General features: G+C 42.7%; 1 protein-coding gene across 1 annotated transcript; it reads left to right on the top strand.

Annotated features, from left to right (window-relative positions):
* The first annotated feature begins 324 nt into the window (after positions 1–324).
* On the top strand, positions 325–24,647 carry C3H1orf198 (chromosome 3 C1orf198 homolog). The gene is made up of 4 exons (XM_076334074.1): positions 325–714; positions 10,124–10,174; positions 19,687–20,238; positions 22,176–24,647. Exons 1-4 carry the CDS (start codon positions 367–369, stop codon positions 22,230–22,232), a joined length of 1,008 nt encoding a protein of 335 aa, XP_076190189.1. The 5' UTR covers positions 325–366; the 3' UTR covers positions 22,233–24,647.
* Positions 24,648–25,320: the final 673 nt, after the last annotated feature.

Consider the following 25,320-nt stretch of genomic DNA (forward strand, 5'->3'; position numbering starts at 1 on the left):
TGACCCGGTCAGCCCCACGCTACCGACAGTAACGATACCGAAGCAAGCTCGGGAGCCGGCCTCTCTCCCTCGCCAGCTGCGAGGCAGAAGGAGAAAGGCTGCCTCCCCGCCTCCCGAGAGCGCCGGGCGGCCGGCGCCGCGGGGGAGGCCGTCAGGGGCTGCTGCCGACGCTGGGCGTGCGGGAGGCGGGGTGTGTGGGGCGGCGGCCGGCCTTTATAGGGAGCGAGGGGTAGGCGGCGTTTCCAGGAGGGGAGCGGAGCAGGGAAGGGAGGGGGGCGGAGGAGGCGGTTCCCGTTCCCATTGCCATTGCCGCCGTGCGAGCGCGCCCGGTTCGGTGCGAGCGGGGCTGGCGGCGGCGGGGCGGCCATGGCCTCCATGGCAGCGGCGATCGCCGCCTCCCGCACGGCGGTGATGAACGGCAACCGGCCGCTGGACGAGCGGGAGCGCAAGCGGTTCAGCTACTTCTCTTCGCTGAGCCCCATGGCGCGCAAGATCATGGCGGAGAAGGAGCGGATCCGCGAACGCTACGGGCCCGAGTGGGAGCGGCTGCCGCCCCGCCAGCAGGACGAGATCATCGACAAGTGCCTGGTGGAGCCGCACGTCCAGGCCCGCTACGCCGCGCACCGCGGCGCCGCCCGGCCCGCCGCGCCGCCCACCTCCTACCCCAGCCTCCGCCTCAACACGGGCCAGAAGGTGGTGCACTTCGGCGACGAGGTACCGCCGCGCCGGCGGGGGCGGGGGGGAAGGGGGCGCCGGCGGGGCCCGCCCCTCTCTCCTCAGCGCCTGGGCGGGGGCCGTTGACTCTGCCCGGGCGCGGCGGCTCGGCTGCCTGAGGGGGGTCCGCCATGGCGGAGCCTGGGGGCGAGGGGCGCTCCACAGCCCCGGCGCCGCCGCACGGGCGGGGTGGCCGTAGCCTTGCCCCGGTTTCACGGCTGCTTCTGCCCGCCTGTGCCGCCGCCGAGCCGGCGCTCGGCTGTGAAGAGAAGCAGGCGTTTCTAGTCGGTGGCAACGGGGGGAGTTGCCCTGGTGATGAGATGTATTTCTTTCCCCCCTCCGTGACTCTGCAGGAAGGCGGGATGTTACACTGTGAGCGAGGGAACTTGGTCAGACCTTAAAAGCGGGAAAGGCACCAAATGGGAGTTTGTCTGAGATAAGCAGAAGTAACTCTGAAGTGGATCTTGCAAAACGGAGACTTACAGAAGAGGCCGGTACCAGCTCCCCCCGAAAGCCGGGCATGGCTGTGGCTAGCTCTAGAAATAGTCCCTTGCTGAAAACGGGCTGTAGGGAATGTTTATGCTGAATTAAATCTCTTCCTTTTTGTTTCTGATTTTAGACACAGTTAAAAATACAACACTAAAAACATTCCAGCTCTTGGTATTTTTGACACCTTAAAAAAATGCAGCCTGTTCCATGTCGCGTGCCAGGAAAAACAAGGGTATGGAAAGATAGATGGCAAAAAGTATGGATTTTGAAACTTCAAGAGCCATCTATCTAATAGTGAAGCGTGGCAGCCCTTCTAGAAATTCATAGGTATAAGAGTACCTGGTCCGGAGTGGTGGGTCATGTTACCGAGTGTGATCCCTTGAAGAGGAAGGTCTAACAATGCTTGCAAAGACCTGACGGTGCTCTTCAGATACTGTATCTCTCTTATCCTGCGTATGAGATTTCCTTTGGTTTGGGGTGGTTTTTTTTTTTACATCTTGGTATGCCTCAAGGTGCGGCAGGGGAGGTTTAGATTGGATGTAAGGAAAAATTTCTTTACTGAAAGAGTGGTGAAACATTGGAACAGGCTGCCCAGGGAAGTGGTGGAGTCCCCATCCCTGGAGGTATTTAAAAGACGTGTAGATGAGGCGCTTAGGGACATGGTTTAGTGGGCATGGTGGTGTTGGGTTGACGGTTGGACTCGATGATCTTAGAGGTCTTTTCCAACCTCAATGATTCTATGATTCTATGATTCTATGATTACAGAGCTGGTATCTTTCACTATGTTAATATAATGTCTTAAAGTGACCCATCGTTAATTAACTTACTTTGCTTCTACCAGAAAAAAATAATCTGCTTCTGCATTTGTAATCATCAATCCAGTTTAAAGAGAACAGTGCTGCTTTTAGCCTCCTCACCAATATCCCTTGCAATGGGATTTGTAAGAAGTGTTTGAAGCACATAGATACTCATCATCACGGTTCCCGACCAGCTGTGTGCTAGAAGACTGCTGCCTGTGTTTCACCTGTCAGGAAGGTGTGATGATGTGCCACGCACACATCGTATCTAGAGTTAGAGAACATGTGGTCAAGCTCAGTTTTGTTTAGTCCGTGATACCAGAAATTCTGGGTAAATATTTGATAGTAGTAGACCATAACTCCTGGTGAAAAAGAGGTATAGAAGGACGCAAGACAGCAAATTTGGTTGTGCAAGCAGTCTTTGAAAGGAAACCTAAACCTGAAGTTAGTTGCAAAAGGATTTAGGTTAATGACTGTGGAAAGTATGTTCAGCTTTCCCAGTCTCAGACAGCTCTGCTGTGCTTTCTGCTTTGAATTATGTGGATCCGGAAGGAAAGCAAGCATGTTGTAGGTTGTTGTGCTGCACCGTATGGAAATAATAATTTCCTGCTTGACAAAACAGCTAGAGAGTCCATCTGAAATTTGGCAAGTTGTTTTCTTTCCCCTCTTCCCCCGAAATACAGCTATGATACAAATAATGTTGTTAGCGTTTGTGTAGCCATTAACCAAAGAAAGCATGGTTCATCAAAATACTTGATGCAAAGTGTTTAATTTTGGAAGCATCTGCCTCAACTGACTTCCTCCTTGACTTCCAAGCTGAAGTTAATATAAATCCTGTTTCTGAAGAAAAGAGATTCCACTCGTTTTGGCATCCTCCATTTCCATTTTAGTTCTTCCAACTGCACTATTGAGCCTTGGAGCCTTTCCTGGCTCCTCATCTGATAGCTTCCTCTCCCCCCGCTCCCTTGCTGGCATTCGACCTGATTCTTGGACATTTGCCCTGGCTCACTAATTGTTCCTCCTTGTCTTGCTGTTACAGAGCCACTGCGGCCCGTCTCTTGCCATTTCGGTTCAACTTTCCAGACTTGCAAATGCTTTGCCTACAGAGCTTTATTATCTTGCTGTCTTCTGGTCTGACAGCTTACTGAGCTGTACTACTGCCATCGTAACTGCTGCACATACCATGGTCACCCAGCCCTCACTCAGGGCAGTTAGATTAGTCCTGGCTGCTGTTGCTGTCTGATAGGTATGGCATCCTGAGGCAAGGAAACGGAGAGTAGTCTGCATACCTCAGAATCACTTGTTGATGTTGCAGCGCCTTCAGTGTGCGTGTTTTGGTCTGAAGATGTTCTTGCTGACACCTGCTCTAAAAGCCTCATGTTTCCAGCCACAGCTCATCTTCCCTGTTAACTGATGTTGCAATCTGTAGTGATCTACCTGTGCGTGCTTAAGCATGGAAAGTTGATCTCTTTCACCTCATGTTCTTTGGAGGACTTGGGAGAAAGCAAAACAAGGATGAGTGCTGAAGATACTGATTTACCCACACAGGACTCTCACCATTTCAGTCCCACTTTCATGCATGTGACCACTTTGATAAGGTGGTCCAGAGGATATATGTAGTGGTCTTGTATCTCTGGACAATTGGTTCCCTCTTTCTCACCCCCACTGTTTCCCATATATCTTTTCTAACACCAAATTCATCTCCTGAACTTGTAGCCCAGGACTGTAAGTTCTCAAAGTATAAGCATCTCTTACATTTTCAAAACACCTTTCAGTATGTTGGCTGTGTGGGAAGGCTGTGACAGAAAATAGATGTGTAGTAACAGGACCGTGGCATCCTGTAGCCATGATCCAGTCATTTTGTAGTGCTAGAGCACTGCAGCACCATGTGTGACTCTTAGCAAATGCCTAGAGTCAGCTGAGCGTCACTGCTCCTTTTCTTCCATTGTCTTATCCTCATTGCGGCATTGCCAGTCATGGAGTTAATAACTGAAGCTGTACATGCACTGTGAATGCAGTTCTGTTCTGGTTTTGGCTGGGATAGAGTTAATTTTCTTCCTAGCAGCTGGTACAGTGCTGTGTTTTGGATTTAGGATGAGAATGATGTTGATAACACACCGATGGTTTAGTTGTTGCTAAGCAGTGCTTACACTAGTTGAGGACTTTTCAGCTTCCCATGCCCTGCCAGGGAGAAGCTGGGAGGGGGCACAGCCAGGACAGCTGACCCAAACTGGCCACAGGGATATTCCATACCATGTGACGTCATGCTCAGTATATAAACTGGGGGGGAGTTGGCCGGGGGGCGGTGACCGCTGCTCAGGGACTGGCTGGGCATTGGTCGGTGGGTGGTGAGCAATTGCATTGTGCATCACTTGCTTTGTATATTCTTTCATCATTATTATTATTATTTTTCCTTCCTTTTCTGTCCTATTAAACTGTCTTTATCTCAACCCATGAATTTTACTTCCCCCACCGATTCTCTCCCCGATCCCACTGCGGGGGCGGGGAGGAGAGTGAGCGAATGGCTGTGTGGTGTTCAGCTGCCTGCCGGGTTAACCACAACAGTCCTTTTGGTGCCCAACATGGGGCACAAAGTGTTGAGGTAACAACAGATCTGACCAGAGCGTGTTAAGGCAAATTTGATATAAGCATTCATTATATTGGTTTAATAGTCGCTGGCCACACTATTGATTAATTTACTCCCAAAGTTGTGCTTGCTCTCAAAGTTGCGTTATGTAACACCTTACTTGCAGTAATGTTCCCTGTTGTGCTGTTTGTCACCTCTGGGAGCTGGATCAAGGATACCATTTTGCTGCGCTGTGTAACACTGGTTTATGATGTGAGCCCCATTTTGGGTAAATATATGAAGTGATGCACAATGCAATTGCTCACCACCCACTGACCGATGCCCAGCCAGTCCCCGAGCAGCGGTCACCGCCCCCTGGCCAACTCCCCCCAGTTTATATACTGAGCGTGACGTCACATGGTATGGAATATCCCTGTGGCCAGTTTGGGTCAGCTGTCCTGGCTGTGCCCCCTCTCAGCTTCTCGCTGGGAGCTGAAACCAGGACATATTCCTAAAGAGGATCGGTGCCAGGACAGCAGAGCTGCTTTTTTAATCTCCCACCTTGCTTTCGAAGAACTGAAGGTATTTTAAAAAGTCTCAAAAAGCTTGATGAAAGAAGTGGAAGTACAGGAATTGGGCTCCCTGGTTCCCCAAACAGCGTTTCTCTCTCAAGCAGAATTGGGTTGGGTGGCACCCAGTTCACTTGGCATCTACCTCTGTGCACCATGCTGTCATGGTGAGGATGCGCACAACTGCTAACACCAGCCATTTTGTGTCCACTGTTGGCCTCATGGTGTCAAGTTAAGACTTCCTAGTTGAAACAGACCCCAGAATACACCAGCTCGATAACCTTGATGGGGTTGCAGGCCTTGGTATTTTCCAACATCTTCTCCTAGCAAAACCCCGTATCTCTTGCCTCTCTATCTTGTTCTGTTTTCTAGAGTCATGTGGTCTCGGTCATGCATATATTTTTCATCTCTTCCAGGCTAATAGGGTCATTTAACACCCCCATGAAAGAAGTTTTGTCCTGTTTGCTGAAGATTGACTTGCTGTCATTGCACACGGTCCCAGCACCAGGAGACTGTTTGTTGCTTCAGTATCATTTTCTGTGTCTAGACAGCCTAGGCCTTCTGGCTGAGGGCTTCCTAGGGCTTTTGGAGGCTGCAACCTTCAAGTAGAGCTTCCTCTTTCCCAAGCAGCCTCCAACTGATGGCATTTCTCCATTTATGTCTAATGCTCGTAGTGGTAGAAAATAAGGTTAACTGAACAGAGTAAAACCTGGAAATAGAATCTGGGATTGAATATAAATGTAATACAAATGGGCTATTTTTGAAATACGCCATAATTTATGAGCCATTATGAGTGGAATAGGTGGCAAAACAGCAGTGTGTGAGAGGCTACCATCTGTTGACAGCTGTAGTGGTCAGCTTGTGTTTAGCATCTGATTTGATGTTAGTTGATGCCGCTGGATCCTCCCTGTTAAGTTCAGTGAAAGATAGTTTAGATATTCAGCTTACAACAAGTTCTCACTCTTGTGGATAAAGAGGGACAATATTAAGAGAGGAGTGTGACATACACATTGATTTAAGGTCTGATTTTTTTTTTTTAAAGGGATATTGAGTATTTGAGTGGTACTCAGCAGCTCAAAAAATTGGACTTGAAATAACTAAACTTTTAATTGAAGAAAATGCCATGTGCTTTAGGAAGTAGTAAACATTATATGTGGAGGAATGACAGGTAAGAGAGTTTGGTTAACTTCATTCATCATCTTTTAATAGGGAAGCTTGACTTATCTACCTGAAGGCAGATACAGTATTTGTTTTGCTTAGCCTTAAGAACTTTGGCACCAAGCCAAGGGATCGACCCTTTTATCTCCTACTTAAAAATGCTTTAAAGCAACAAATATTCAATATAGCAATAACTTTTATGTTGGGCCTGTAATAGATTTGTGCTTTTTAAAAAAACGAAAAACGCAGGGCAGCTTTTGAGTGCAGTTAAACCCCAATAACCAGAAAGTCCTGTTCTGATAACACTTCTGAGATGCATTTGTTGATGGGTCTGTGACTGCCTGGTTACTGTCAGCTGCTCTGAGCAATGCTTGTGTCAGATACGCTGGCACGTTTCTACCAGTGTCTTCCATCTTGAAATTCAGATGGTGTTTTGCAACAAGCTGCGTACATATAGCAAACATAGTTTGTGATTCTTTTTTATATATTCTGCAGCTGGTTGTTGAAGTGAAGTGTATGACCGGATTTTTGCCTCTCTTTCGCTCTCTTTTCTTTTTTTCTTTTTTTAGCTATGAAATATGTTCCATGAGGCCCCGTTTCTTACAAATAGGTTCTTTAACGCTGGTGAACAAAAGTTTATTTATTTGCCTTCTTTCTGGAAGAAGGCTTTGTTGTGTGCTGAAAACAAAAGCTGATCAGATATGGTTCTCTTCTAATCTGCGTTGATGATAAATAGCCTTGAAGCCTTTTTCTCTAGAATTTCCACTTGTAATTTACTTTTGTGAATATTGAAATAGTTGATTCTTTTGCTCCCATTTTCTTCAAGCATGTGAGAACTTGTTTATTCTACAGAAAGCAAAGTTATTTCTCAGATTTTGTTGGTGGTAAACATGAATCAGGCGCATCAGACAGGAAACTGTTGAACTGTGTTGTTCTCCTGCTTCTCACTTGGTCCTCTGCATGTCCTCTGTGTGAGGGCACAAGAGGAGGAGGCCACAAACTTCCTTCCCATCCGTGACAATGGACAGAACCTGACAGCTGTCTCCTTCATCCTAGCTTCAGGTACACTTCAAATAACCACAGACATCAGCTCCTTGAAGCTTTGTATCCTCAAACCATGTCTTACCCTATTTTATCCTTTGCTAGATCCCATGGAAGATCTCTCGAATGTGGGCAAAGCTCCTCAGACTCACTGGCTCTGAGGTGTGCTGGGCTGTGCAGCCTGAGATACAATGAGCCATCCTTTTAGGAAGAAAAATTTATGGTCCTTTTCTTTCAGGGAACTGCTCCTGCCTAACAAATGTCTACTACTTCCATCTTTTGAAATCATCTATGAAAGTCTTAGATTTTGTCTCTGACAAGAACTTTTTAACAACTGGTACCAAAATACCGTTAATTCATTTCAGAAGCTTTTTGTCTGCCTAAGCTGGATGTTGAGGTTACAAGTTGAGGTGCCAACAAGTGCTGTGGCGGTTGAGAAGACATCAGATCCTATGAAGTGGGAAGCCAACTTGCTCCGTCCTGTAGGGAATGACATCCTGGTGCATGACAACCTCATACCTTCGCTCTGCCTTCCCCGTGCTGCTTTTCTATCCCTCTGCAGGCAGTCTTTTGTCAGCAGGGCTCACTCGCAGCAGCGCTGTCATCGCTGAGTTGAGGATGTGCAGGGAGCATTGGGTGAAGAGGTGTCCCTCCCAGCGCTGTCTACACTTGCCTCAAATACAGGAAGATAAAGAACTGGCTGTCAGATCCAGGACAAGGATGGTCTTGGCTCGCTCCCAAATTTAAAACTGGTCCACGGCTGGTTTGCATGTCCTGTAAATGGCGAGAAGTCAGAGCTTCCTTTAAGCTCCTTAGGTAAAACCCACAGACAGCTGTGCCTACATGTCTGGAGCTTTAAGGTGCTGTGACACTATGTAAGTGTGTTACACTGTTTGCTGGACTTCATTTCTGTCCTTTACTGCTGTGGTTGAAGTCAAGTACTGATTTGTCCAGACCCCATGTGGACAGAAGTGTTATGGTCCTACCTTGTGTGTGAGACCCAATCCAGTGGCTGGGCTCTCCCATATCTGTTCTCCCCTGGACTGTGATTCCTGTCATGCGTGGTTCAGAAATGAAGTGCTAACTCCACCAGTTTCAGAGGCAAAGGATACGGTCCTAAAATGATTTTGAAATAACTTGACACTCACCTGCTGCGAGGCATCCCACCTAAGTGGTGTGGCATTCCCACGTGGTCAGCAGCTCTCCACGGTGCAAATATGGGTAGAAGTTAGAACAGATATTAAAAAGCAGCCTTTTACTCCCTTTGTTTCCCTTAAATATTAATAAATGAGTATCCATCTCCTGGAATGAGAGAACCTGGTATTACACTTGTGTTCTTGGCAAAAATTTCCTGTACCAAATTTCCTTTTTGGCCAGAATGTGTGGTCCAGCAGAGCCCGGGCCTTTCCTTTTAGATGTTCTCTATCAACCCAGTTCTTTTTTAAGAGCATGGGATCACACTCATATATACCACAAATACTCTGCTGCTTGAAACCCTGTGTTTCACAGATGAGTCATAGTTGGAGAATGACACGTTTTCATGTTTGGGAGATGGTTTCAGACACTTGTCATTGTGATTTCATAGCCCTTGGCCAGCAGAATCTGCCTAGGGTGAAATAAGAGATGGCAGATCAGGAGAAGGCTATCAGATGTCTGAGAAATGTATTTCTATAAAGGCAGAGGTCAGAAGTAAGAAGAAAAGGGTAGTCATGGTAAGATGTGGGGTTCCGGTGTTAGCTTAAAACATGGTCTAGTTATGTTATTCTTCGAACAGCAGGAGTGTGAAACAAGCACTCCAGGTCTTGTCCTGTCCTCTCCTTCCCTGTGCATGGTTACTCCTGGCCTTCCTCCTTCCATCCACTGTTCCGACTCCTGTTCCTCCCCTGATGTACTGGGGTGGCCAAGCAGTGGTATACTCAGTATGGAGGGTGCAACTCATTACCTCTACCAGCGTGAACATCCAATGTACAAATGAGTCTCATCCATGACTAGGAGTAGAAGTGTGATCATTTTGTTGCAAGTCTTGAACAAATGTGAATGACATTTATTTATTTATTTATTTTGCACCCCTTCTTTTTTCAATGTGGGTTGCATGTATTTCTGGAGGGCATGCCGTGTATGAAGAGATTATTTAAATTTCTCAAATTGGGATTATTTTCAGAAAAATAGCTTCTTAAAAGAAGCTATTTCAGGTTGGGATTTTACTCTGGACATCGTGTGGTTCTTTTGACAGCACTGAATACTTATTTCAGACTGATGGTGATTGAAGTGGCGTAACGATGTGTCTTGTCAGGGCTGGATCCAGCTGTGGCTTGGCCTGATGGACGCGCAGCTGTCTCACTGCCGTATGACTGCCTGGTTGCACCCGGTCTGCAGAGGGGAGGAAATGGGACTTTATTTCCCTAAGGCCCCTGCTCCTTTTGTTATTTCTGTCCCTGTGTGTTGCTAGTGGCTGACAAAGAAAACGCCTAGTAGAAAACTGGAAATGTAATATGTTTTAAAGCTCTTTGTAGAGAAACCGTTTCAAGAGGTTTAGACCAGGTTAAACCTTCATATATTTTGTAGGTTAAATTGGTATACTAATTGATAGTCTTCCCCTCAGAGAACTTGCTTTCAGTCAGTCTTAAAATGTAATCAGTGCCATCTCTAAGTAGTGCTCTCGCTTCGTAGGAAGTTCTGTGGTAGTGGTTGTTATGCTTCCAGCAGTGCAACATAATGTCATCTCTATGATGCTCCTGAGCTGGTAAAGCGCTCTTCCAATTTTTAGTCATTGTTGAATTTTATTTCAGGACATAACTTGGCAAGATGAACACTCGGCTCCATTCTCCTGGGAAACAAAGGTAAATATGCAGCAATTTTATTTTTAATGTTGGTTTGTCATTTCATACTGTTCCTTGTGCATTTATATCGTCTTCGTTTTGAGACTTGATAGACTAATGTCACCTTTATTCTATGGGAGCTGTGTAAAGTGACCGTCCTGCAAATGAAATGGGACTGGTGTGCTTTGATTTACATCAACAGAAACGCAAAATGTACTTCATGAACTAATGTTCTGGCTTCAAGTGCAGGTGTAAAACTGATTAATTACAAATTATTTGATTTTTCTTTGTAAACAACTTTCCATGTTTAGCAAGACCAGTGTCTCAGATATTGTATAAACATAACTGCATTTCACTTTTGAAGTCAGAAGTCAGGAGTAAAGTAGCTAGGAAATGGGATGAGAAAGGTACAGATACCTAGTAACTTCATTGGGTTCTTTCTTAAAGCCTGTCTAATGCTTCGTCTTTTTGTTATGTACTAGAATGTAATGAAACTTGTTAACCTGGGGCTATGGTAGAAGCATTGTGTTATTTCCTCTCCAAAAAGCAGCTGCTTCAAAAAATAATGTCTTTTTCTTTGGTGGGTTGGTTTTGGGTTTGTTTGTTTGTTTGTTCCCCCCCCCCCCCCCCCGCTTTACCTCTGGTATTTTATTAAAGCATTATTTACGATGGGATTCTCATAAGGCTAAGACAGAGCCCGAGTTCCCCATCTTTCTGAACCTTCAGTTTGAGGAAATACAGTTGCACCATATTTGTGGTGGGAAATCAAGTTTAATTCTTCTTATTGAAGAAAATCTGGGAGCAAAACCACAGCTCGTTGCCTTTCTCAGCTGGGTATGGTGGGCACGTTAATTTAATCACGTTTCAGACTTTGTGTTTTCTGGCTTTATCTGCCAGAGAAAGCTGCTTCTCCCCTGTTTCTTCCATTTTTTGCCCTTGAACTATGTAGATAATCATGTATGAGCTTATGACTATAATCTTAGCCTAATGCAGAGTAATTATTTGGAAATGCCAGTGAATACTAAATTGATCCAGTTGACCCTAGACTTGTCAGTCTTCCCTTCCCTGCTCAAGGTCACTGCCTGTAGCTAGCACCCCATCTGTGCTTTGCAGATGCTGATTAACCTATAACTTGATGTGACTCCTGGGTCCCTGCAGCCTACAGTGCTGCAGTTTAAAGAGAAACCATTGCCAGTCTTCACTTGCCTTAAAATTCCCTTAGAAGCTCTGGTGGTTCAGAAGCCAGTGGAGGATTTCCTGCAGTGGAAGCCTGGTAGCTCAGGCAAGCCCTCCTGTCTTTCAGGACCCTTAGAAGAAGCAGCCACAGGCTTTTAGTATAATACTAAAGAGGCTTTTAGCATGGGTGTACTTGGGTGAAGCTGTCAAGAAAAGAAAAGTAGTGAGAAGAGTGTGGACCTCATTGACGATAAGGTAAAATAAATCATACATTGGAGACAGCAGTGTTGTCTCTCCCCTACATTTTGGTGCAAACCCTAAAACTCAGTTTTGGGAACATGGCAGGTGTAATCGTATTTCTAAGCTCTGTCTTGACAGGATTTTGTAAGTTCTGAATACTTGAACCTCCTGGAGATAGTGCTTCATGTAATGCACTGACTAGTGATCCATGATGAGATGCATCTGCACTCAAATGAATTTTCTCTTTAGTTGATAGTTGTCTTTTCTTTTAAGTGCTTGTATGTCTAGTGAAGTGTTTTTCAACCCAGCCTGTGGTTTATCCCTTGCCCATTAAGATTATTTTTACTGTCCTTCTGGTGTCTCAAAATGAGGGACCGCAATGGATAGATGCTCTAGTTTCATACTATTCTGTAATGAATGGAGGATCACAGAATGATATGGGAACACTCGTGTGACTACTGAAGAAAAGTGAGGTGGGGAGGAGGTTGCTTTAGAAAATAATTAGAAATAATTGTCTCAGCTAATCAAGCTGTGCTTCCCTCTTCCCCCGCCTCCCTCCTTGCTGACCAGAGATAAAAGCTGTGCGTCAGCTGTAGGTTGAAAAGTTGCATGACCTTTTCCTTTAGCAAAACTCTAGAAAATCCATTTTGTCCGGCTTTATGGGGTGTGGGTTGGTTGGTTCGTGTGGGTTCTTCCTTTTCACTTTTCCCCAGTGCCTCATATTGTGTCAGTCTTTCAGCCAAATCCTTCAACTGCTGAGTCTTCCATTTCTAAAGGTGGAGATCTTGCTTTGTGCTTACTCTTTGATCTCTTCCCTAACCACTACTTTAATAAGATAATTTTGGAAGGCAATTCCCCCATGAGGTACTGGCTAAGGAAAAAGTATCCTTGCCCAATCGGTCCAGCGTGGGGAAACAATAAGAAACCTGAATGAGCTGTCTAAGAAGGTTGACATGTTGTAACGCACGTTCAGTGTCTTGTGAGCCAGATCTGTTCCTGCTGTTATTTCAGGCTGTCCGGCTCTTTCCATTCTATGAGCTCTACCACATGATGGGTTATTCTTTCCATAATAGTCTTTTCCCTGATCTCCCTTTAATGCAGAGGTTTTGGTTTGGTTTGGTTTTTTGCATGTTATTGCAGTGATGACAAAATCCCTTCGTTCTTTTGCAGCTTTGCGTGAACGTGCTCTGGCTTATCCAAGGAAGGCAATGTGATGTTCACTTTCTGCTTTTGCAGAGAAGGAGAAAGTAGAGATGTAAATCAGTAAAACCAATAGGCTTTTTTTTTTTTTTTTAACATTGAGACTAAGAAAAATAATGCAGCAAAATCAGTATTTGTCTGTAACTAACTTCAGGAAAACTGATAGGGTAATGAGAAGAGTAGAGAAGAGGGGAGGGCATGTTTTCTGCAAGTTGGAGCCTCTCTCAGCTGTTACAGTGATGCCAATGGTGATTCCAGTTGATTAGGTATGGACAAAGTTTTCTCATGGTAGTTAGTGCAATGGATTCCCTAATTTCATGGCTGTCAAACTTACCCAGAGAACAGTGTACTAAATTGCTGTCATTTTGGGCAGAACGTTCTTGAAGGGCTTGATAACTTCTGTCAGAAGTAAGCTTTCTGTGTTCTCATTTTAAACAGAAATGTGAGATACGGCTTAAGTCGTTTGTATCACAGCAAACACTTGCATGACTATCTCCACCATTTTTAGCAGGTTGATGTGTATTTAAAGTTCTTGTCTTACCTCTTTATTTTTAAACCCTCAAACAAGGAAAACAAAGCAGAAATACAATGTAGATTGCCGAGTTAGCTGTTAGACAGCATTTAAAATACTAATTGTCTTTAGTAGAAAACTGTAGCACTTCTCAGAAGGAAGACTACTCAGGAAGCAACGAGTTCTCATGGCACTGCAAATAAGCTGACATTTTAGAACTAGAGATTGAATTGGAGACAGTGATTTGGTTCATGGGTGGAGCCCTCATGAACATAACACATCTTGAAATGTGGGTTACATTTTTAAATGGAGCTAAAGCCAGGTTTATGAATTTAGGGCATTCTATTTATGGCTTCAGGTTTAAGTGAGATGAAAGCTGTCATACTGGCCGAGTTTAGCCTTTGAGGTTTCTTGGTTTGTTTGAAGTAAAAATTCAGCGAAACTCAGCATGGATCCCAAGATATAAATGGAAAACAAGAATCATGCCTGGGTTTGGAAATAAAATTTCTCTGCAACTCTTCCTGAACTCAGAACTTTTTGGTTTTGGTGTGATTTTTTTTTTTTTCTTTTTTAATTAATTTAGTAGTGGCCAGAAAATATAATTTCAGTCTGCCACCTCAGCTAACACAGTGAATGCACAGAGCAGCATGGGAATAAGTTGGAATCTATTTCTAATTCGTGCTATTAACTAAAATAGGTTTTATTCCAAATGCTTAAAATAGACACATGCACATCTAAAATTTGTTGGTCTTGATACAGGTAGAACAGTTGTGAAGATAGCTTTAGAGAGTCCTTTTTGTACTTTTTTCTTTTAACTCCTGACTTTTTCCTCCTTCAGCTCTCTTCTGCTTTCAACAGGCCCTCAGATATTTGTTGAAAAGAGAAGTCTTCAAGGTGTGTTTAAAAACAAACAAACAAACAAAAGGCAAAAAGAGAGTGTCAAGCTTCAATCCCTTCAGTAATCTGGTTGCTGCCTCCCCGTGTGAATTCCTTAATTATATTGCTATAGAAGTGATCTAATCCCAGCGATGATTTAGAAAGAAAAAAATTATGTTGCACTTATAAAAAATGTGGTTTGCAAACTGTTTCCCTTATCTAAAACTAAAAGACAGTCTTCAATATCCTTCTTGGTACAAGTCCTAGTTGTTTTTGTGTTTGTTTTTTTTTTTTTTTTTAAATAGGAAGAAAGTGACAGAAAAGAATTCCCCCCCCCCCCCCCTTCCTTAGCAGCCTGATATTAGAGTTGTTTGTTACAAACTATGCTTCGGTGTGATTATTTTTATCAAGCTGGCATAAATGGCAATGCTTCCTTGGAAAGACAAAAGAGTGGTGCCTGAGGTTTTGGGTTTTCCCTTCCCTTTTTGGTCTAGACTACAGATGTTTAAAACACAGTGCTGTAAGACTACTGTTGACTATTAACTCTTGAGCAAAAAAAACCTAACTTGTGGTAATAGTAGCAGTGTTCAAGGTTTATTTTAATCTGCATGGCCAGATGTTCTCGGCTAAGGATCCGATTACCTGCATCAATCTTTAGACAGTTGTTTTTAAGTGTAAAACCGTGCACACACTAGATACTGTCAGTATGAGTTTGCTCAGGCTAACCAGTGACAGTGGCAGACTAGGATGCTGTTCATATCACCAAAGAGTAGATCATGAAATTTCCTCCGAAGCTCCACGCTATGTGTCTTTGGCGTTGTCTTTCTGTATGGACTAAAATTACTTAGATTGTTTTTGAGTGCTTTGCTCTATTTTTGCCCTTGCAATTGGTCTCTGCTGACCTAAGGATTTATTTCTGACTCTGAAAAGATCCTGAAAACACCCACGGTGTGCACAGGAAACAAAGCAAAAACTGCAACTACTTTGGGTCCCGTATTTATTTTGGTTTTGTCCATTCAGCAAAGCAAAGTCATCTTCTAAATCATTTTAAACTTGGCTTTCTTACCTCTGCATATATCAGGCTGTGCTTAAAACAAGTTGCTTTTGACAGTGTTTCTGCAGTCTTTGTCTCAACAATTTGGATTTTTCAGGCTGCCAAGCAAAACAATTTGTTTTGGCTGTGTTTGCTTGACTGTTTAGTAAAATACTACACATTCCTGATGAGTGAATAAGATGCTTTAAAAAAAAAGAAAAAGCTCCTGGGTTCTTTGTGGTCATCTTGTTTTTAATATAGACTTATGAACTGAGACCTGATTTTATACAGTATTATTAAATCATTATGTTCTTAGTGTGTGGTGCCTCTCTTTTAGAATACATTGTTTCCCATGAGTCTATACAGCCAATATTAAGATTTGGTGGATTATCCCTGCCTTGAGACTGAAGTTAGGTCTAAATTTTTTAATCCAATAAATAAAATTCCTAAATACCTTAATATAGTCTTTTTAAGGAAAGATGGACACACAAATTCCTAAAACCTGCAATTTTTAATATTACTTACATTTATTAGACAGAAAGATGATCCAAGACCTAGGCATCCTTTATTTTAACCCTTGTAGTGGTTTGGGACCAGAGGGTTAAGACCGAAAAGAACACAGACTCCTAGGTTTGCTCTGCCTCAAAATACTACTTCGTGCATGCTCTCACATGTACTCTCTCTCTCCCCCTCTCTCTCTTAATGTGTTGAGAATGACTTGCTCTTGCAATATTTTGAAAATACTACTGCTGTTAATAGCTTTTATTTGAATTCTCATAACTTCTAGAAATTGCAGTTGGGACTGTACTAGCCTGTCTGTAAACTCTCGAGACTTTCTGGGCTGAACAGTTCCCAGAAATACAATTTGGACAAATGGTAGGAAAAAGAAAGTATTTTTATTTTATTCCTTTGATGGGGAATTAAAGTACAGAAACTGCAGCTCATTCAAAGTCATACAAAATCTATGAAAGCAGCTGGGGACTGAAACCCTATCTCTAGAATCCCAAACTGTGCCTAAATGACAATTCACTTTTGACCATCAAATCTTACCTCAATGTTCAGTGCTTGCTTCCCCAAGGTGGCAGCTGGTAGAGTGCCACAAGTGCAGTTCTGCTGCTAAATGCTCAAGTGTGCAACTGCAGCTCACAGCAGCTCTGCCTCAGCCCGAGGAAAGCAAACACGCGGTACAGCCCTTTACGGACTAGCTGCTACCGTAAGTTTGATTGGGGCCAGGAGAGATGTGCATCAAGATATTCTCATGGCTGGCAAACCTAAAGGAAAAGGAAATGCTTTTTTTTGGGTAACTGTCTTTTAAATGTCGTTTCGTTCCCTCTCCTGCTGACCCAATCAATTGTCAGTTTGCAATCTGATTTAAGAAATTGAGAGCAGAACGCTAATTAAACTCACATTTCTAGCGTCTAGTGACTCATTGGAATGTACAATACTACTGATGACTTAGATGTCAGCATGGGGTGTTTCACACATGGGTCTTCTCCATCTCTGCATGAAATTAGCTCCCTACTTATACTGCTGCTGTATTGGGTGGGTTGGTTTTTTTTTTTGGGGGGGGGGAGGAGAGGCGCAGGGAGGGTGATTATAGTATTTCACTACCAATTTTGTGACTTGAAAGATACTGTGTATTAATCATTTTCTTTCATCAGCTACATTTCTTAGGGTTTCAGATGTCTTAAGTAACTTTGAAAGTCAAATAGAAGCATTATGTATTTCAAGGAAAACAGAATAACTTGTGGCTGGTCCACAGAAGTTCTTGGCTTCTCGAGCTAAATGCTAGAAGCAGAATTATACATCTGACCTCTCGGGGCTGTATTTACATCATGCTGAGACGCGGTGCTTTCAGAACCTGTCAGGGTAGTCTTGTCATCTTTGCCTTCCTTGGGGGAGAAAGCAAACTCCTGAAGAAGTATTTTCATTCAGATTATTCCATGTCAGGTTATGAACTGTTTGATCTCCAAAGCATACCGTGACACAAATATGCAATCTTAAATGTTGGGTGGTCCTGTCTTCTGAAATGGAAAGGTACACCCCACGGTCTGCGTTCTATAAGGACAAAGAGGGCATCCTCTCCAGAACATGCATCCACGAGCGGGTTGGAAAAGGTACAACTGCCTGAAGTTGTGCTGCAGTGCCACGCTCTTCTCTACACTAGCAGCGGTCTGCCGCTTCCAAACCAGACCTCTGAGTGGATATTTGGACCCATACGAAAGAACATAAAACATGACCACAGGCAGTGGCTCTTGCACCACAGCATAAGAACTTCCCAGGAAGCCTGGCGTTGCTTGTCTATCTTGCTGCCGTTGAAAGGCAAAACCATCCTGTTGGTTTTCCTTTTTCTAATTTTTGTTCTAACAGACCCCTGCTTCCCTTCCATCAGTGTTTTTCCTGGATTTTGTTTCCAACACTGTTCTGGTGGGTCTGGGGCTGTGATGGCCCCTCTGGGCACTGACCTCCCCTCTCTCTTGGGCTTGGGGGGGTGAAGGAATCATTTTACTGAAACTGACTGCTGCTATGGTGGCCTTTAGCTACTGTCATCTCTAGTGTGAGCCCTGGCACAGGCTACTCAGAAGAAGGAAGACTGTTGAAGGATAGAAAGTAGCACTGTCTTAATTCCTATATGGCAAGGTACTTAAGTCTTCCAAGATAGAAATTTTTTTTTTTTTTTCTCTTGGATATTGGGAAGTGCGGATCTATTTTATATTGTGTTGTGGGTTTTTTTAAGCTGGGATTTTATCAGTTCTGAAGTCTTAAAGCATCTTAAGGGTTGTAAATCTCTGTTCAGTAGAATTGCCAAATGAGCTTAGGGAAATGAATCCCTATATTTTAATATAGGGAATGGCAGTCACTGTAAATAATCCTCAACACCATTGCATCCATAATTTGTTTATGCAGAATTTATCTAAGGAAAAAACTCCTGCTCTTAACTTTACGTCATGACTTTTGTTTTTAAAAAAAAAAAAAAAAAATTGGAGCACTAAGGCTTTTCGTCTTAGTTTTTTGCAGGCAGGGTGAGGTGTTGAGCTGTTTGGGAAGAGTTGCATGTATCCTTGCACTCACCTTATTCTAGCTGAGCTATAATTACTTACAGCTTGCTTATGTTCTGCATCTTTTGATAACACAGTATATTCTTAATGAAAACACGGAACTTGGTGCTTCCTTGCCTTGGAAAAATATCTAATGTATCTAATTCTTTAGAAAGGTCAGATGTTAGTCCATGAATCAAATTATGTGTAGTCAGCTTCTGACTGTTTAAAAAAAATTGTTTTATAAATAATCAGTTGCTGAGTTAACATTTGCACTTTGATGAGACCTTTCTGAATATTAAATACTAGGTGTGCAAGACCTGCTAGATCTAGAGTCCCTTTGAACTTAACATGCACAATAATGTAGGACTCGAGATCAAACACTTCTAGTGAAAATGATATGCAACTAGGGCTTGTTTTAGACTCAGGTCCATAGACGCTATTGCGGTTTTATTCAGGAAAGGCCAGGTAATGAAGTAGAATGGAGAAAACATCACAAATCTGTAATGAACTTCAGTGTTGTAATGAACAACTTTTGCTTGTAGCAAAAGCTAGTATTTGAAATGTCCTCTGAATTTTTTCAAAACTAATCAGGCCCATCATGACAACAGCGTAGCTCTAAATACAGTAACGCTTACGTGTTCCTCAGAGTGAAATAAGGCTTAACTTTTATTAGCCTAAAGAGTGTCCGGCTAGTTGACAATCAAGAATACTGAAGTGGTGGTAAGTAAAATGAACATTTTGAAGTAATGTTCGCTTTTGGGTGGCTTTTGCAAGATCTGTGGTCACCTGCTTCCTTGACCCAGTGTTACCTCTCAGAAACGAGTACAGCTAGCTATCTGCACTGCAAGTAAAAACAAAACAAGGCTCTGGAATAAGTGAAGAACTGGTCCTGCTGGAGTTGTTTCTCTTCCTTTAGAGGGGCATTATAATTGTAAAAACCACGTTATCTATGCATACCCATTACATCTAATCCTTTATCTTGGAAGTAGATGGAGTTGTAACATGTTGCCAACTCTTTCAAAGACTATAATGGAAGTTTGCCTTTTAAATTACACTGTAAAGCTTTTTTGCTTTATATTTTCATGTAAAACATCTATGGCTTTCAAAATGCATCCACAACTGTTCTAATGTTTTAGTGCCGCTATTCTAATGTTTTAGTGCTGTGCATGCTTATGCACTGCTAGCTCGGATGGCACTCAAGTGCCACTCTGACTCCTCTGCAGCAGGTCTAGGACTCTTACGTTTGCTTGCAGTTCAGACTTTTAAAAATTATTCTTTTTATGTAGCTACAAAGAGACATTTATAGAGAAAATAAGTTAGCTTTGCTGTGGTATCTACTATCTGGGAGTTGTCTAGCCACCGGCAAAGGTGTTATCTACATGCATCAAGATCAGAAGTTCAAAGCTGTGTCTTTGTGAAGGGCTTTGAAATACTGTTTTTCTTTAACCCTGAACAGAGTCAGATGGAGTTCAGCGTTGCATCTCTGTCCATACAAGAACAAGGTGGTGCCCAGTTGCAAAATGAACAGAGGCAGCCCGTTAAAGCAGCACCTGGTGTCCAAGTCCCTAAATCTTCTCAGGCCAGTAAGACCCCTGGCTCTGATGGGTTGATAGCATCCAGAAAGGAAGAGGAGTCCTCTTTCTGGAAGATAAATGCAGAGCGCTCAAAGTTTGAAGGAGACAAGTCTGAGTTCCAGTCCCTGACCCCCAGCCAGATCAAGTCCATGGAGAAAGGAGAGAAACCCCTTCCCTCTTTTTACAGACAAGAGTCTACTCCAAAGGAGATGGCAAAAGCCGAGAAGCCCAGCATAACTAAACCAGAGAAGTCTGTCGCCCCCAGCCTACCTTCCGTATCTCTCGAATGGGAGAAACTTCGACCCACTCAACACCCTGCTAGTTCTCTAGATGACTTCCTTCTTCCTGACCCACCACAGGACCTGGCATCTTCTAGGACAAATAAGGAAGATACTGATGGTACTATACTTACAGATCCGCAAATGCCTGGACAGGTGAGGACCGCTGTATCCACTGTCCTTAGATTTAAAAACTGTGTAGCACATTAAAATCTGACAAGGCCACTCTGGAAGATTAGGGACTCCATAAAGCATTAAGCCATAGCTAAGCTTGCTAGCTTTTTATCCTGCAAATTTAAAGAAGTCTATTTAACCAACATGTTAACTGCTATTTTTTGTTTCAATCAAGTATTTTTTAATGTAGTAATGTGCACAGGATAAAGGCGTCATTTAAATGTAATAGCACAAATGCTGACATGGCATCCAGTGGCTAACTGGCAGCAACCTACCTAACAGTTTTGGGGTAAAGAGCTTGCTATATCAAGTAAAAGAGTTGTTTGTTTGTTTGTTTGTTTTTCTTGAAACAGCAAAACAATGGAAAAAAAAGTTTTTTAACTTGAAAAGTAGATAAACTAGAGTCTAGGATACTTTGTGGGTACACACAGCATAGCGGTGAATGGTGAACTAGTTTCTCAGCTGTTTTAAGCGGTAGCCCAACAGCCATTTCCCAGTGCTTTGTTCCAGGCAGCTGGGCTGCTTTCAAATGTGTTTTCTCTTAAAGTCCAAAATGGAAATGGAATGAGTTTCCAGAATTAGCCTTCTCAATGTTTTTTTTAATAAAAAAACCCAAACAACTCAACAACAAAAACTAACCTTAAGCAGCTCAATAGCCAGCTGAAGCTATTTAAAAAGCAGATGCTGATCTGTGAGAAAAGAAAGGGAACAACAGGATATGACATGGTGAGGGAAAGAAAAGGAAGAGATCTGAAGCCTGAGAACTGTGAATCAGAGAAACGGAGTGGTTCTTCAAACAGAGCTCTGCAGTTCTGTTTGTAATTTGTAGCATCACTCTGGCATAAGCCTGACATATTACCGTACACCTTAAGCATGTTGCATGGCTTTTTCTCTACCGTATTTTCCCAACAGTGATTGTTTAAATTCCGAACAAGATGATGTAAGGTCAGAAAGATGCAGGATGAGGTAAATACTTGGAAGCGAAGGAAGTGGTAGCACTTAGGAGAGAACAATACTTAAGCCACTTCAGTATTTGGACCCCTATGTTTAGTGTTTTCTTTTTTTTCCCAAGCTAGGACATAATGCTTCTTGAGCTGTTTTGCTACAAATTGTGACCGCGGTAGTCCTTTGGTTTTAGTTAAAGGCTTTTTCATGTTTTCCTACAAATTAATGGTTTGTTACAGTTTTAATTCCTTTGTGAATGTTTTCTAGCTAACTGAAATAGTTTGGAAAGCGTGATTTTTCTCTCCGTGGAGAAACAATCCTCCCACGTCAAAATGTGAACAGAGTAGCAGAGAAGACAGTATGACAGAATTTTCTTTGTTTCCTCTTTTCTGGATTATCTTCCCTGTTCTGGGAAGAGAGCCATGATCTAGGAAGAGAATCCAGAGACTCAGCTGTGTCCCTTGAATAGTCTTCCTGAACACTAAAATCACCTTAAATGTCATGGCTAAAAGTGCAGCACTGCAGGAGTGAGCGTGTTCTTGATAGCCTAGTAAATAACTTGTTAGCAAAGTTTAAACTGTGTGGTTTTCTGGAAACAACTGGCTGTCATTGCAACAGGCAATCCATTGAATTAGCGATGCTTGCATTCCGTGTCTTGTTTCATTCTCTGCAATTCCCACTCTAGTCTAAAAATTGATCTTTATGAATTTTTCCACGGGGGAAAAAATAACATTTTGCCTGCAGACAACTACAAGAATTTTACTTTTATCTGGAATTGCCTTTTTGGTCATTGTGAGTATTTTTCCATGTCTAGCATTTTCTGGTGTAGGTTCTTAGGTATCCTAGAGCAAGGTGAAGAACTTGAAATATTGGCAGTCAACATTTTAAACTTTCTTTTGTAGATAGGCAGTCAAGTACTGAGTTTGTAATACCATAATGAACAACAACATCTTATTTTTTTGTTTTCCTTGCAGACTAGTACAAGCAGTGTTATCTTGAAGACTGGCTTTGATTTTCTAGACAACTGGTAAAAGATACTTCAAAATACATCACACCAATTTTGGGGAAGGAGTGGAATATCTTTCTCCTTGTATGTTAATTTACTAGCATTTGTGTCTTTTTCTAGAAGTAACTTTCAAACTCTTCAATGTTGCCTTTGTATAAACTTTTGTAATACCATATGCATTTTTGTTTTTAAAATGGTGATAAAAGTGTGGTTTCATTTGGATATTTTTTTAATATCTGTTAAAATTCTTAGTAGCTACTGTATTGAGAGGATGGGAGAAGTTACCATACACGTGTTAAAGAAAAACAGATGAGAGTCTCCATATCCTAGAAATGGAACCTACAGGACCAGATCGCTGTTTTCAGTCGAAACCTTGCTAGCATGGCTTGTAAGAAATAGCGTTGCACGTGCAATGGTTCCAAATAAGCAAATAATTCCATACTTCAGATAACTGGCAAAAACAGGATGAAAAATAAGCATACAGAAGAATTGCATTGATTTCTATATTTCATTTAGTTTGAAAGTAACTTTTGTACCTCTTATTTGAAAACACTTTTCTTTTGAAGAGGGCAAAGGCACTGCCAAAATGATGGATCCAAAGAAGCACTGTCTTTGTACCCTACAAATCTGCTAAAATAACATAAGAGTGTTAGAAAAATGACCTGGGGAAGTGACAGGAGTTTCTGGTCTTTGGATTAAAGACTTGGGGGTGGGTGGAGGGGAATGGGACAACACATAATGAATGGGAGAGACTGTCTTCAGGGAACACAAGCCTAATGATTTCACTGCCTCCTTACTAGAGCATAACTCTTCATAATAGTAGTGCTGGAAGTACAGCACTGGGAATTGCTGGAGTGTAGATTACCTTTGTGTCAGGAAACCACTATGTTTATGGGAGGTCATAGCAGTATAAGGCTTCTTTGTTTTTTAAGCAGCTTATCGTCTCAAGGACTCATCAACTTTGGTGCTTTTTTCCTCCTTGTGTGGGTACATGCTCTTCAGCGTTCAACATGTGGGTTACATCTGTTCCCGAGGTGCAGAGAGGCATCTCAAGGTGGCCCTCGGCAGACTTGCCTCCAGTTCTGCTTTCGAATGATCTTTGTTTGGTGTTTAAAACGTAGAGAACAAGACTAGCTGTCGTTCGAATCTGTCGTCTCTGAAATGCAGCATGATTTACACACTGACTCTCACTGTGTTTACCTCACCTTGAAGCCTTAATTCCCCCTACGCACAGCCAGTGACTGGTCTGCTCCAATGCCAAAGGTTTGACCTTTCCCTTTACCTCAGCAGTAGTCCCATAGCATTTGTTTGGGGTAGAAGGCAAAACACGGGGGTCTAATGGGTCCCAGCCAAGGCTATAAGAAGGTCACCATCTCCTAGACCATAATTGTGCTAGGCTTCTCGTGGATTAGCACTTGACATTTGGTTCAGTGCCAGGGGCAGTTAAATGTGCAGAATTGGATGCTCTAGGATTTTCTTCTGCCTGTTATAGGAAGAGTTTGAGATGTCCTGGAAGAATCCTTGCCTCTAATCGGTGTGCTGCTTGCTCTGAACAAGCGGAGGATGCTGATAGAGCATTAAAACTTACTTGTTGATCAAGGAAAATGCTGTAGGCTACCCCCTTCCCCCCCCCCAAGAAAAATAGAACCACCAAGCCCAAAACCTCCAGTTTTTCTAGTGTTTTCTTAAAAGGTTTCTTAGCTTAAGGAGAAGATTGCCACAGCGTATAAGTCATTGCGTAGCCTTATTTATAGACTTCTGAAAGCTTCTTTACGTGTTTCCTGAGATGTACAAACTCCTGTAATTCGTGGATATTGACTCTGCATTCAGCAGTTCAGAAAATACTTGTTGTTGCTATCAGCCTGGACTTTACTGCTGGTTTTTTCTTAGCTGACCTTTTTTAGCATTTGCTAAGAGCATCCAGCATTAATATAGCTTAGAACAACTTCAGCACAAATTCTTTAGGTGTATAATTAGCATTGACTTGCACCTTCTTTTCAAAGCTGACAAATGTTAACCCTGGGGTTTACAGTTACCAGCGAATCTAATTTTCTGTACATTCAGCTGCTGAAAAGGTATAAATCCAACGTGAAGATGCGCATTCTAACCTTACTTTGATATGGAGAGATATGAAAGCAAAGTCTCCTACTGTTGAGGAGTGTTATTTTAAACCTCTGCTAAATACCTTAAAGCTTCTTAGGGAAGAACCTGGGCTGCCTGTCTCTTCCATCGGCTAACTCGACCCTAATACACATTGGGACCAGCTGGTAGAACATGCTGCAGAACTTTTTACTTATCCTGGTAGGTTTTTCCTGTGCTTTGACAAGAGTTGATGCTCCTTCTTTCTTTAATATGTTTTTATTAAACATTCTTACAAAAAAAATTGTACTTGGTCACATTTTATATTAACAATGTTTTAATAAAGTCACTTTAAATAGAACATTCAAGGCTTTTGTGCTGCTTTGTGTATTGTCCTTTATACTCTGCTTTCCTCAGTGCCATTGGCGTCGTTTGGGGCATCTTGAATCTGCCTGAGAGGCAGCCAAGAATGATCTGGTCTAGAATTTAGAAACTGAATTTTTCAGATCAGGAAAAAAAAAAATCAATACACTGCAGTTGTTTTTCAAGCTTTTAAGTGAGGCTGTTTAGGGAAGTATCTCTGCTTTGTCATTTTATCGGGATGAGATTTGGGACTTTTTATAAAGACTAAAATCGATTTGTACTTCACTGTAATAGACTTAAACCTAACACCCCCCACCCTCACCCCCAATATCTTCAGGTAATCCAAAGCAGTATCTGGATCAATATTGCAGGAGCAATTTGAAAACTATGTCGTGGTTTGACCTCAGCGGGCAACTAAGCCCCACGCAGCCGCTCACTCACTCCCCCCCGGTGGGATGGGGGAGAGAATCGGAAGGGTAAAAGTGAGAAAACTCGTGGGTTGAGATAAGGACAGTTTAATAGGTAAAGCAAAAGCCGCGTGCACAAGCAAAGCAAAACAAGGAATTCATTCACTACTTCCCATCGGCAGGCTCACTGTACTTAGTGCAAATGACCAGAACTGGCAATGACAAAGTTTCAGGCAGTTTTCCTGTCAGTTGATGGTTACGTAT

This window comes from Aptenodytes patagonicus, chromosome 3 (assembly GCF_965638725.1).
Source record: "Aptenodytes patagonicus chromosome 3, bAptPat1.pri.cur, whole genome shotgun sequence".
Classification (NCBI taxonomy): Eukaryota; Metazoa; Chordata; class Aves; order Sphenisciformes; family Spheniscidae; genus Aptenodytes; species Aptenodytes patagonicus.

Excerpts from the sequence above, each read along its gene's own strand:
- C3H1orf198 (XM_076334074.1), top strand. The coding sequence starts at position 367 with ATGGCCTCCATGGCAGCGGCGATCGCCGCCTCCCGCACGGCGGTGATG. Across the intron at positions 715-10,123 it reads TGGTGCACTTCGGCGACGAG|GACATAACTTGGCAAGATGA; the intron begins GTACCGCCGCGC and ends ATTTTATTTCAG. Across the intron at positions 10,175-19,686 it reads CATTCTCCTGGGAAACAAAG|AGTCAGATGGAGTTCAGCGT; the intron begins GTAAATATGCAG and ends AACCCTGAACAG.